At 32.5% G+C, this 14,341-nt stretch overlaps 2 protein-coding genes and 1 non-coding gene across 4 annotated transcripts; 2 read left to right on the forward strand and 1 right to left on the reverse strand.

Moving 5' to 3' along the window:
• The first annotated feature begins 3,080 nt into the window (after positions 1-3,080).
• LOC125219774 (elongation factor 1-alpha) lies at positions 3,081-5,792 on the forward strand. Its single transcript, XM_048121833.1, has 3 exons — positions 3,081-3,176; positions 3,762-4,244; positions 4,682-5,792. The coding sequence occupies exons 2-3, from the start codon at positions 3,783-3,785 to the stop codon at positions 5,567-5,569; spliced, it is 1,350 nt and encodes a 449-aa protein (XP_047977790.1). The 5' UTR covers positions 3,081-3,176; positions 3,762-3,782; the 3' UTR covers positions 5,570-5,792.
• Positions 5,793-6,491: 699 nt separating this feature from the next.
• LOC125219723 (ER lumen protein-retaining receptor) lies at positions 6,492-9,237 on the reverse strand. Of its 2 annotated transcripts, none has more exons than XM_048121766.1 (6): positions 9,000-9,237; positions 7,998-8,263; positions 7,798-7,913; positions 7,033-7,106; positions 6,882-6,945; positions 6,492-6,802 (listed from the first exon to the last, which is right to left on the reverse strand). In XM_048121766.1, the coding sequence occupies exons 1-6, from the start codon at positions 9,088-9,090 to the stop codon at positions 6,766-6,768; spliced, it is 648 nt and encodes a 215-aa protein (XP_047977723.1). In that variant the 5' UTR covers positions 9,091-9,237; the 3' UTR covers positions 6,492-6,765. The 2 variants fall into 2 exon arrangements, with proteins under 2 accessions (XP_047977723.1, XP_047977724.1); XM_048121767.1 differs by lacking the exon at positions 9,000-9,237 and adding an exon at positions 8,708-8,797.
• A 4,682-nt stretch (positions 9,238-13,919) lies between these two features.
• Positions 13,920-13,992, forward strand: TRNAK-UUU. Its single transcript has one exon. It is a non-coding gene; the product is annotated as a tRNA-Lys (tRNA).
• The last annotated feature ends 349 nt before the right edge of the window (positions 13,993-14,341 follow it).

The raw sequence follows: 14,341 nt of genomic DNA on the forward strand, positions 1-14,341 counted from the left end.
TCTAATTATTTTAATATTAATATTCTTAAAATTCTAAGTTATAAAAATGACTATATGCATATATATTTAATTTCTTAGTGATATCATCCAACAATTTAATAATAGTATTTCACAACCAATTATTTCATTATTAAATAATTCTAAGTTATAAAAACGTCTATATGCATATATATTTAAGTTTTTAGTGTTATCATCCAATAAATTAATAATAGTGTTTCACAACCAATTATTTTATTATTAAATATTTTAAAGTTATAAAAATGACAATTTGCATATATATTTAATTTCATATCTTGATCAACCTACAATTTAATCATAGTCACTAGCAATCCAATTATTTTATTGTTAAATAATTTTTAAAATTTCAAGTTAGATAAACGACTACATATATATTATATATACCTAATTTTTTAATATTATCAAATTAAATAATCATAGTTATCCGCATACCATTATTATTATTATTATTATTATTATTATTATTATTATTATTATTATTATTATTATGATTATGATTATGATTATGATTATTATTATTATTACTATTATTATTATTATTATTATTATTATTATTATTGAATTACTAGATTATAAAAATGACTAGATCCATATATACTTAATTTCTTAGTGTTATCATTCAAATAGATAATAATAGTAGTATTATTTGTATTCAATTTTTTATTATTAAATAATTCTTAAAATTATAAACTATAAAAACGACTACATGCATATATACTCCATTTCTTAAAGCTTTCATCCAACAATTTAATCATAGTCATTCACATCCAATTATTTTATTATTAAATAAATTTTAAAATTTTAAATTATTCAAATGACTACATGCCTTTATCCTTAATTTCTTAGTGTTACCATCAAACAAAATAATCATAGTCATTTACATTCAATTATATTATTGTTATATACAGTAATTTTTAAAATTATAGTAAGTTCTAAAATGACTAGATCCATATATACTTAATTTCTCAGTGTTACCATCAAACGAAAGAATCATAGTCATTCACATTCAATTATTTTATTATTAAATAATTTTTTAAATTCCAAGTTATAACAGTGACTACAAACATATATATACTTAATTTGTTAGTGTTATCATCAAACGAAATAATAATTCATTTACATCCAATTATTTTATTATCAAATAATTCTTTAAAATTCTAAATTATAAAAAAGATTACATGCATATATATTTAATTTCTTAGTGTTATTATCCAACAATTTAGTCATAGGTCATATTTTTATTATTAAATAAAAATTTTAAAATTCTAAATTTTAAAAATGACTACATACATAAATATAGTTAATTTTTAATGTTACCATCAAACAAAAATATCCTAATTATCCACATCCAATTATTTTATATTATGTAATTTTTAAATTTTTAAGTTGTAAGAATGACGACATGATTATATACTTATTTTCTTAGCGTTATCTTCCACCGAAATATAATACTCAATTATTTTTTTATTAAATACTTCTTAAAATTTTAAATTATAATAACCACTATTTTCATATATATTTTATTTCTTAACGTTATCATCCAATAAATTAATTATAATCTTTCACATCCAATTGCTTTATTATTAAATAATTTAAAATTTAAAATTATAAAAATTACTATATGCATATACATAGTTACTTTCTTAGTGTTACTATCAAACAAAATAATCATAATCACTCACAGACAATTATTAGTAGTAAATTTTAAAATTTCAAATTATAAAAATAACTACATGAATATACATTTAATTTCTTAGTATCAAACAAAATGATCATATATAGTTATTCGTATCCAATTATTTCATTATTAATTTTTTTTAATTTCTAATTATAAATTAAATTCAGTATTTCATTTCTGATTATTATATTAAATAATTATTAAAATTCTAAGTTACAAAAGCAACTACTACTACTTAATTTCTTAATATTATCATCTAACGAAATAATAATATTATTTTACACTCAATTATTTAATTATGAAATAATTCTAAATGCTTTAAACATATAATAGTATGTTATCATCCATTTCTTAGTGTTACCTAAATATTCCTAATTAAATGCACCGATTTATTTTGCAGTGATCATCCACATTTATTATTTTTCATATTTCCATATATAATCCATGTGATTTGATATTGATTTATCTTTACAAATATAACAAAAAGGGTAACTAAGTAAAGAAATAAAAGTTAATAAGAAAACCGATTTAAATAAAAATTGGTTTAAAATTCAAGGGCATTTTGTATATACAATTTTTGTTAATTTATCTTTACCCATACTAAATGAGTATATTTATGAATATCTATGCATTTATGTATTTGTTCATCTGCATATGTATAAAAATATTGTTTATTTAACAAATTAACAAAATTATCGCTAAGATTGGATCCATTGATAACATTTTTAGATTCGCATAATCGATATACTATAATAATTTGATTTGAGAGGCCAATTCTCTTTTCAAATAATTTTTATCATTAAAACATGTTTAATTGAATAACTTGATATTTTCAAGCAAATCAGAAAAATCTCAAAATGGGATTCTCTTCCATAACTGAATGAAGATTCTTAAATAATAAAGAACTCCAATAAATTTTACTCCCTCCGTCCTCGATTAAGAGTCACACTTTTTCATTTCGGTCCGTCCCCAATTAAGAGTCACACTTCATTTTTACCATAAATAGTAAGTAGGTTTCACATTCCACTAACTCAATTCACTCACATTTTATTATAAAACCAATATAAAAAAGTGGGTCTCACGTTCCACTAACTTTTTAAACCAACTTTTCTTTATATTTTTTAAAATCCGTGTCCGGTCAAAATTTGACTCTTGGGGACGGAGGGAGTATTATGGAAGTGAAAATTTAAATTGGGCTCTTAGTACTTTGATACGAACCACCTCATAATAAATTTATCATAAGTTATTAGTCGTAATAAATCATTTGTAAAAGTTATTGATAATTATAAAAGGAGTAAAAGAAATGCTCATTTTTGACCTAAAGCCAGTCACAGCTCACAGGGGTATAACAGTCAATCGGATGCAAAATATGTAACCCTAAACCCTAGCTGGTCTCTATAAATAGGTGCACTCACCACATTTCTACACACTCTCCACTACGCCTCTCCTTCCCAGCTTCCATTTCGCTTGCTTTTTGAAGGTAACAAAATTCCTTCTCTATTGATTTAGTAGCATGCGTTGATTTCTCTTCTAGCTCTTGTGTGATTTTGTAGCTGTTGATTCCTTGTTTCATTTCTGCCGATTGAATTTGTTCAAATCTGTTTGTTTGTGGAAAATTTTCATTAAATGTTTAGATCTGTTTGCTTGTTTTTGAATTAATATAAGTATGCGTTTGTTGCGTTATTGTTTAGCTTTTTTGGTCAGCTGATGCATGATTTGCTCATTTCATGATTAATTTCGTTGTTAAGCATGTTCATGTTAATTTATATGTAAAACCGTGGTTGTTTATCTATCTGTAGCGATTTGTTTTGATTCAATTGTTTTTCTCTTTTTATAAAGTTTTCTCTCTTGTTTTCGAGTTTTTTGAAGTCGTATGTGTTACTTGTGTTTAAAATACTCTGTTTGGTTTTAATTATGGTTAGGTTTTTGTCAATCTATAATTTTTTAATTTCGGTTTACCTAGATCTATGATTTCATATTTCATATTTGGATTAAGAAGCTGGAGTTGTGTGATAAGTTTTATGTTATGTTATTTGACTCAATTGATTGTTTGATTTTGATGCAGGTTTAGTGATTTCTTTGAATTATGGGTAAGGAAAAGATTCATATCAGCATCGTGGTCATTGGCCATGTCGACTCCGGGAAGTCGACCACCACTGGACATCTCATCTACAAGCTTGGAGGTATTGACAAGCGTGTGATTGAGAGGTTCGAGAAGGAGGCTGCTGAGATGAACAAAAGGTCATTCAAGTACGCATGGGTTCTTGACAAGCTGAAGGCTGAGCGTGAGCGTGGTATCACCATTGATATTGCCCTCTGGAAGTTTGAGACCACCAAGTACTACTGCACTGTCATCGATGCTCCTGGACATCGTGATTTCATCAAGAACATGATTACTGGAACCTCCCAGGCTGATTGTGCTGTGCTTATCATCGATTCTACCACTGGTGGTTTTGAGGCTGGTATCTCCAAGGATGGTCAGACTCGTGAGCATGCTCTTCTGGCTTTCACTCTTGGAGTGAAGCAAATGATTTGTTGCTGTAACAAGGTATTATGGGCTAACCTCGTGTGTTTTACTTATGTGTTTCTTGTATTTTTAGCAATCTTGTATTCTAATTCACTCACTGTCCTGTATAAGTGTTCGATATCCTTGATTTATCTTTCATCCTGTGATGTTTGGGTAAATCAAAGAGGGTAATTCTTTGTTACGGACAGCTTATGATGCTTAGACTGTAGTTCAATTGAGGAGAGCCCTCCTTGTTTAGGTGGTGACTTTGTGTTCGAATCCCAACAGTCATGACTATTGAATTGTGTTTCATCTGTTGTCTTGTGTCCTTGATTTCTGTGTTAATTTAAATACTGGTTCATTAAAATGGTTTCTACAGTTGACAATGTTTCAATATACTCTTTTTGCAATACCTGATAGCTATAAGTTTGTGTTAGTTTCTGTAATAATGTTGCTGACATTTTACTCTTTACTATTAGATGGATGCTACCACCCCGAAGTACTCCAAGGCGAGGTACGATGAAATCATCAAGGAAGTCTCATCATACCTGAAGAAGGTTGGGTACAACCCTGAGAAGATCCCATTCGTTCCCATTTCTGGGTTCGAAGGTGACAACATGATTGAGAGGTCGACCAACCTTGACTGGTACAAGGGCCCAACTCTTCTTGAGGCTCTTGATGCTGTCCAGGAGCCTAAGAGGCCCTCAGACAAGCCTCTCCGTCTCCCACTTCAGGATGTGTACAAGATTGGTGGTATTGGAACTGTGCCAGTCGGAAGAGTCGAAACTGGTGTCATCAAACCCGGTATGGTCGTCACCTTCGGACCAACTGGGCTGACCACTGAAGTCAAGTCTGTTGAGATGCACCACGAGGCCCTCCAAGAAGCTCTCCCAGGAGACAACGTTGGCTTCAACGTCAAGAACGTTGCTGTCAAGGATCTCAAGCGTGGTTTCGTTGCATCCAACTCCAAGGATGACCCCGCCAAGGAGGCTGCCAACTTCACCTCACAGGTCATCATCATGAACCACCCTGGACAGATTGGAAACGGATACGCCCCAGTCCTCGACTGCCACACCTCCCACATTGCTGTGAAGTTCTCTGAGCTCATGACCAAGATCGACAGGCGTTCTGGTAAGGAGCTTGAGAAGGAGCCCAAGTTCTTGAAGAACGGTGATGCCGGTATGGTGAAGATGATTCCGACCAAGCCCATGGTGGTGGAGACCTTCTCGCAGTACCCTCCTCTTGGAAGGTTTGCCGTGAGGGACATGCGTCAGACCGTTGCTGTTGGTGTGATCAAGAGCGTGGAGAAGAAGGATCCCTCAGGTGCCAAGGTGACCAAGGCTGCTGCCAAGAAGGGTGCCAAGTGAACTGTGTTTTGTCCTCGTACCATCTCTCGTTTTATTTACTGCAAAAAACTCGTATTTGATGTCGGTCTTGAGACTTTTTGTCGTTTGATTTCTGTCCTTTGGTTTTTGTCGTGCGATTTTGGTTCCCAGAATTGGGTTCTGGATCGGCGATGGCGTCTGCACTGTTGACTCTGTTTTTGATTGTTTTTCTGATATGAGAGATTTTGGTCGTATTGCGTTTTAAGTTTTATTATTGCTAATTTTCCGGTTTATAAGTTTTTCGTTGAAAATACTTGATCTTGATATGATAACAATATATTTGTCCTATAAATCTTAAAGATTATATTAGTAGTACTATCCATTGTTCTAATTAGGAAGTATTCAATTTAATTGTTCATAGCTGAATGTTCAATTTAATTGTAGTTTCGATTAATAGAACAATGTGATGATCTGTTCTTTGTTTTCTTATCTTCGGGAAAAATCCAATTCAAGTCTGAATTTCAATCTTTGGAAAATTATTTTACAATTTTATTTTTTAAACATTCTAATCTAACACTTGGGATTAGGTTGAGTTTCAATCTCATCGATCATAAAATAGGGAGTATTATCTAGGGCTCTATTCTCGCGAACTGCCCCCTAATCTTTATTAGTGCTCCACATTAATAAAAAGTAATTCACCAGAGATGATATATACTGATATATAAGGGTTCAAGTACTCATCAAAGGCTCAGTTAAAGTGAGAATATATTAGGATGGTGACTTTGTTAAATAATCGAGTGAAGAGATGTCGTCGTGTATCAGCAGGCTCTTGCTAGAGTCGATGTCATGTACAGGGACGCGCTGTTTCCATACGTCCTACGGAGTTGGGGGCGATAACATACAGAATTGTAAAGAGAGATACTCTCACTGCATCTTGCATCTTTCCATATTTGAGTATGAAACATTAAGGAATTATATATCATTTGCTTCATTCAAGTACTCCCAAATAAATGGTTGGCAACAAAACGGTGCATCAAATCTTGCCAGACTTTGCTAAATATATCTTGCAGATCCGGCAAGAATACTTCCACATATTCATCTACCAATACAAAATAATGCTCTACAAATGGATACTCGCACGTTGTGAGTGAGAGAAAAAGATGCCTCGCCACTTGTCAAACTGTAACCATCTGTTTCTCAAAACTCATTCACCTTTTTGTACCTTTCTCAAAGCAAACTCAAGCAGGCAATTCGAGCTTCACGTTATTCTTCCAGCTGAAAACAGTGGAATATTAGATGTATATACCGTGTTTTAGTTTTACATCGAGCTCTAGATGGTGTGTAAAGATCATACCTTTGGAAGTAGTAATAGAAGAAATCAGCATAAAGAAGCGTCTGAACAAGTCCTGAAATCCAAACTGTGGGAGCAAAAATGGGATACAAATATTATTTGAGGACAAGACTCAGAGAGAGAGAGAGAGAGAGAGAGAGGCAGAGAGGCATACTTATCCAGTGGACATAGTGTGGTTCAGTGAAGAAGCGGTAAATCCAGTTAAGAATATAAAATGCTCGGTATGCACTGCAATGCAAAGGCAAGGAACTCATCAGCTAATACCACAATCACAGAAAGAATTGCATAGTTAATGTTACTTTAACATCAACATGGTAAATGTCTCTGTTTGAATATATCTGGCAGAAAGATGAGAAGGGCACTTCTTCAGATAGATGACTAATAAGAGAAATGGTTCTGTCAAGAGAGTTTTGATCAGGCACATATGTTAAAGTGATTGATCTTCTAAACCAAGAGATACAAACATGAAAAGGTGAACAAAATACAAAAAGAGAAGAAACGTTGATCACCAAAAACTATTAATAAGCTTGTTAGCAGTTGTCGAATCAATTAAAAGATACACTGCACTAGTAAAGGTTTCGGACAGATGTAAAGAAAATATAATGGACGGCTGGATGATCATATCATATAAGCATAGTTACTAACCAAAATAATGTTAAGGAGGGATACAAAGCACGAATTATCCAGCAAATCACATTCATGCAGGAAATCATCTATCAAATTTTAAACCTTAATACCACTAAAATATACCCTTCTTGAATAAAGCATGAATTATCCATCAAATCTCATTCATGCAGTAAAAAGCCCAAATAGCAGCATAAAGTAAAACTGGTGTAAGACAACCTATCACAAAATTCCATGTAACCAATAAAATAAAGATCTTCATTAAAAAATTAGCAATGCTGCAATAAACAATTACCCAAGAAGAAAAACATATTGTCCAGTCAAGTTGTCGATATTCCTTGTTCTCTGCAGCAAAACTAATTGAGGAAGGATAGCAACTGCTTCTAAGTATAAGGAAAATGCCCACATCACCTGATAAACCACACATTAGAGTCAAGACGCAAGGACTTAAAGTAAGTTCAAGGCTAACTAGCACTTTTATGGGAGCCGATGTACCTCTTTGAAGGAAAACTTCTCATTTGCAATCAGTGCTAAAAACAAACATGGTATCATAAGGGCATAGTGACGGAAAGTGTCCTGGTCTTTGTTGTAGGATCTGCGGACAACCTTGTGATGCTTCATATACCAGACTATCGATATGGAACTTCCCAAGAAAATAATTTTCATCAATGTATTGTACAACGAGATGTAGTCCGTGAAAAGATCCAAGTATCGAGTGACAAAAACAATAGCGTAGAGTTCCTGAGTCTTCAGAGAAACGCCTACAAAGAGTAATGTCAATATTAGATGCACTGTCAAATGAGACCAGGGAAAACACTACATTCAGTAGGGGAGTCTATTTAATCTATAAGGAGATTGTAGGTCTGATAACGCCGAGGATCTAACATCTTCGGCCACGCCACATGCATATAAAAGAAACAGACACAACCTGTCCGACGAGACATCAAGTTGCAAACAAGCACGGCTAAACTACACAAAAAAACTCTTATAATACACTTGATCACACCACAATTCCACCACTGAGTGAAAAATCCTAAGCATAAATAACTTAAAGGCATTCTTCTTATAGTTCCTATATGGTTCACATTAGATTGGATTAAACATTCAAGACCACTGACACTATCCGGCTAGCAAAACTCGAAAACCTCGATCTCTAAGATACATTCTAGTCTCTATCAGTTGAGAACTGTGGCACAAATTGAGACCTTAACTAATTGATCCATGCTGATTCCAGAGCTGAATTCAGAAAAATACACAAATACACTCAATTCCTCAATCACCAGAATGAATCAACGAATCACCTTGAACCCTAGATAAATTAGCTTCCTGAGAAATGCACATTACGGAATCAATCATCACAGAAATAAACAAAAATTGCCGTGATCAAACAAAGGATTTAACAAAAAAAAAAAACAGTAAGCAAAGCCTTCATCACTTGTTCGATAACCAGATCAGAGTTTGCGAGGAAACGCACTCAGAGATGAGAAAATGCATTACCAGCACAGGATTTGATAGTGTGAATCTTGAGGAGCAAAACAAGAACACTTGCCAAATGTGTCATATCCCCTGCTAACCTGAAAATGTTCATCTTCTCCTCCTCTCTCTCTATAGAATACGAAGCTTACTGAATCAAAGAGGGCAGAGGATAGATCTGGCAACAATTCCTGCGATAATTTGTCTTCGATTTCAGTCGTTGAGTCTGAACTCAAACTGAGATCTCTCTGGGTGGGTCTATTGGAATTTATTTTTTAAATAAATATTTGCAATTAACAAATTGAGTTGATCTGAAATTACATTTTATTAATTTTTTTACGAGAAATTGAAGAATTGATGCTATTCCGAAACTAAATACAAAATCAAATACACCTAATTGAACATTTATCATGACTATATCCTAAAAATTTATTCAATCGAATACACATAATTGGACAATCAAATACGTCCAATTGAACAATCCTCATCATTTCGTAACGTAGTATACTAGTAATATAATTTATTCGATCTAAGACCTCCCTGTAAATATATCTAGACATGCATGGACTGTCGCATCTAATACCTCCCTGTAAATATAATTTACCCTATTACATTTCATTCTATGTTAATAGAGATATTTTCCTGGCATCAAGATTAAGAATTAATGTTTCGTGTGTTAAATGACGAGATAATAAAGTAAAAGATAATAAAGTATTAGTGAATATAGAATAGGATAGTGATAAAATGCAAACTTATATATTGTACAAACTCAAAACTCCTCAATACAGCTTCAGCACTGTTTCAATACAATATCAACATAGTATAAAATTTCAAGAATTTAATATCAACACAGTATCAACACAATATCAGCACAACATCAATCATTGACTACTGTTGAAATTCTGTTGACATGTTCCTGTTGATGTTTTTTTGTGATCTGTTGACATTTTTCAATGGTCATATTCCTAGTTTTGAGTTTCTACAATATTTAGAGTTTTTATTTGATCACCTTCATATAGAATAATAGTATATAGGAGAAATATTTAAAAAAATAAAATAAAATATAGTAGTATTATTTTTTACTTAAAAATAAAAATGACTTTAATAAAGAAATACTATATTATAAATATTCAATTTTTACAATGACTCAATTCGTATACAAAATAGTAGTAGTATATTTTTTGTTTAAATTCAAAATAGTGTCATACATTATAAATTTATAATGAGTATTTTTTTCATTTATTCTTTCATTATTTTTACTAGACAAAGTTGATCAAGTATCACCAAAAGATAATATTTGTGAAAATTGAAATTTCATGAATTAAAATTACGTTTCAAATATTATAAAGCTCACCCAATTTAATTTAGTTTTGTGATTTTATTACTATTATTTTTATGACAAAAATATTGATATAAATGGAGGTACCCTCAAAAGTCAACTACTTCTACAAGTAGATATTGATATAAAAGGAGGTGCCCTCAAATTGTGTCCATACATCTAGTTGTTTTCAATACCTCTCTCTCTGTGTCTCCCGCTGACTTTCTCCTCCGGCGTCGTTTCACCATGACTCATATCCTTCCATATTTCTGCAATTCTCTCATTCCCGTTTCTCGATTTTTGTTTATTGTGAATTATTAATTGCTAACCCTAATCGTTTTAATCAATTCATCCCCTTTTCAAATTTTTTTCTTTAACTGAATTTCACGCGGAAATCAAAGAGAAAAGGACCGAGAAAGGGCTCAAGCTCGCAATGCCAAGGGCAAGACTAAAGACGACGGTTTGACCCCTGAGCAGCGTCGCGAGAGGTGCCCCCTTAACTATTTTATGCTAATTGTTTGCAAGATTCAATTTTTCGTTGTTGATTTTGTTCTGATAGGATCTGAATGCCATGGTGATTTTTGTTGTGTAGAATATGGTGTTATGCGTTGGTATTGACCTAATTCATTTCGTTGATTTGTTAATTCTTTGCATTTGATTGTAATGTTTGAGGTTGATTTTCTGTAGAACCAGTCTTGTTTCTAGATTGATGCATTGATTTGTACTGATCTACAAATCATGTACAAACATATTGTTTTGATTTGATAGGTAGATGAGTTTTTTAACAAAAATGCGATTTTGATTGTTTATAGTTGAGATATGGTGTCATTCTTGCTGTTGGATTCAGTTTTTCGATGAATTTATGTACAAAGATGCGATTTTGATTGTTTATAGTTGAGATATGGTGTCATTCTTGTGGGTAGATCGACATTTTCGATGAATTTATGTACAAAGATGCGATTTTGATTGTTTATAGTTGAGATATGGAGTCATTCTTGCTGTAAGATTGACATTTTCGATGAATTTATGTACAAAGATGCGATTTTGATTGTGTGTGATTGAGAAATACTTGTATGGTTCTTGCTGTTGGATTCAGTTATTTGTTTATATCTGGATATTTATCTAATCATATCGTGCTTTGGTGTGATCAAACAGAGATGCAAAGGCTCTTCAGGAGAAGGCTGCGAAGAAGGCAGCTCAGGCAGCAGGGAGTAGTGATGCTGGAGGTAAGAGCACCAAAAAATAAGGAATCACATCGTCGATGATTTTCTGGATTTGAGCTCTTGTAACCGTAAACTCCTGTGTGTTTTCATATGTAATGGTACACTATCATTTTCTTGAACTCTCTTCCAAATTCCAATGGACTAAAAGTGAAGAAATACCACAACTATTTTTGATGTTTTGAGTTTTGTTATCGCTATCACGCATACTTTTGTTTGATGCTGGTCTGTAATATACCGTTATAAGATAAGGTCTGATTTTTTTTTAAATCTTGATCGTGCTCATAGATCGCAGTGTGCGGTTTATATGCTTTTGTTTTAAAACATACCCGAACAAGTTGGTTTACTTTGAGTTGCAAAACTTAGGGGGAGTTTACTGTGACTGTGAGTGATAAACTGATTGATAAAGATAATCCAAGTTAATCCATTGTGTCCCTTTTGGAATTGATAATTTTAAAGTTTGTTTGACCATCATATCCTTCAATTACTAAATCCTATGTTTCATCGATCTATCTTATCGCACCAATTGAACACCCCCTTAGTATGCCTCTAAAGAAAATTCCACTTAGTAAACTTATTGTTTTTACTTTATTTTGTAGTATTTTAGTATTTCTCATGTTAGATTTGATTGGTTTCCATCTTCATATGGTGTTGTTTTGTGATCTTCATGTACAAAGTTATATAGGAGTACTATATTTTGTATCAGTGTTTGAGTATATTGAACAGAGAAATTTGACAATACATGTAGTCAAGCATGTAGAGATGCGCAAGTAAAACGATCCATCATTCTTTATTCTCTTTAAGCTGGACTCTTCTGAGTGATTTGTCTGGTTTACTTATCTTTAGCATGATATCTTCTCGTTATCGTAGATTATAGGCCGAGATGTGATGAATACCAATAGTAGTGTTTGCTTCTACAACCCTGGCTGATGCAACTTCTGTTGATTAGCTCCTTTGTTTAAGCATTCATAATTGATGCTTTTTAAACAGATTTCAATGGTTTGTGCTTTATATGCTTGTTGAGAGTAATACTACTATAAATTAGGAAACTGAAATATACTCTGTTAGGATGCCTTGAATCATTACTGTTTGCCGCTAGCGAAACGGGGGTCTCGACGGTATGATATGTTTTCTGTTTGGGCCTTAATTGTTGTATTAGGCCCAGTTCGTCGTTTGTACCTATTTAAATAGAAGTAGGGTACGAAATCATTGTATCTGAAAACCGCAGTCATAATACAATTTGTTCTCCGTTCTTGCCCGTGGACGTAGCCAACACAACGTTGGTGAACCAAGTAAATTCTGTGTCTATTTATGTTCTTTTGTTTTTCGATTCACAATTGCCCTATTTGTCACAATATACTCATTTAACAACTCAACAATGCACAAGTGTAACAGATAGTGAAAGCTTTGATATCTTTGATGTGATATAAGATGATATTTTCTAACTAAGATGGTCTTTTGTCTCTTTTCTATTTGTAGTTTAGTCACAGTTTTCTTTGATGCTTGGTTGAATCTGAAAATGGAAATTAAATGTAGTGCCTGATTAAGATTCCAAACTTGCAAAATTGAATATTTGAATGGTTCTTAATTTTCTCAGATTGGGTTTGAAAGATTCAGAGCTTCAACTTTAATTAGTTGTATGCCTATTTTGATGCTGTAACAAGTTCTGTAACACAAAAATAGGTTAATGCTTTGAGTATTAAATGAAAACATGTCTTGTTTGGGGGTCTTTCCATGTTTTTTTTTTGCTGCAGTTTGTTTCAAGAAAATATGATGAGGATATCAAATTACCAGAATTTATTGTGTTGTGATTTAGTTGCTATAATTGTTGGTAGCTACATTTCGTGTGAAAATGCTATGTACTTTGTCCTAACACATTAAAAATTAGTTTGCATGATTAATTTTACAAATCATAGAAGAATTAAAGCCAAGTTCGTTCTTTTATTCATTTATTCGGAGTTAGAAAGGAAATTAACAAATCAAATTATTACTATTTTATAATTTAAAAATAAATGGCATCAACAATAACTTGTAAAGCAATAAAATAAAACAAATAAATCATCTACTTTTTCCCAACTCAAGGAAAGATATTTTTTACTTTTACTACGTATATTAAATCTGTACAATTGTAGAAATTTGGAAAGACGTTTGGAAGTCTAATAACCCTTTTAAGTTTTAACATTCATTCAATTAGAAGAAAAACTCAAGGCCTTTTAATATGTGATTTACTGGAAAATAGAAAACATTATGTAACAAAACCATTTTAATCCCGAACAAAATAATATTTTGGCCCCAATTTTATTCTATTGATAGAGATATACACTGGAAACTTATAAATTTGCAAAATTTAAAATGCATTTTGGCTATTTTTATACAAAATGTATACTAACTCAGGTTTGTCGTGTAGCCGTCTTAGCTCAGCTGGTAGAGCGCGTGGCTTTTAACCACGTGGTCGTGGGTTCGATTCCCACAGACGGCGTTTTGAACAATTTTCTCTTATTTTAATTTTTTTTTTCTGTTTAAAAAAATGGATTTTATTTAATAAAATTGCTTTTTGTTGATTGCCCCCCGTTAGAGGTGCCCACGGTTCGGAACCGCCGGTTTCAGTTTTGAAAATTGTTGAATCAGAACCGAACCGCGAGAGTGTTTCGCGGTTACGGTTCCGGTTCCAAAACCGCCGGTTTCGGCTCTGAACCGACGGTTTTTCACGATTTAGAACCGCCGGTTTTTTTGATGTTTCGGCTTGATTTCACGGTTTTTCGCGGTTCCAGTTTGGAACCGCTCAGAACCGGCGGTTCCAAAATGGTTTCGGTTCAAAATTTTTTGAA

This window comes from Salvia hispanica, chromosome 4, assembly GCF_023119035.1.
Source record: "Salvia hispanica cultivar TCC Black 2014 chromosome 4, UniMelb_Shisp_WGS_1.0, whole genome shotgun sequence".
Classification (NCBI taxonomy): Eukaryota; Viridiplantae; Streptophyta; class Magnoliopsida; order Lamiales; family Lamiaceae; genus Salvia; species Salvia hispanica.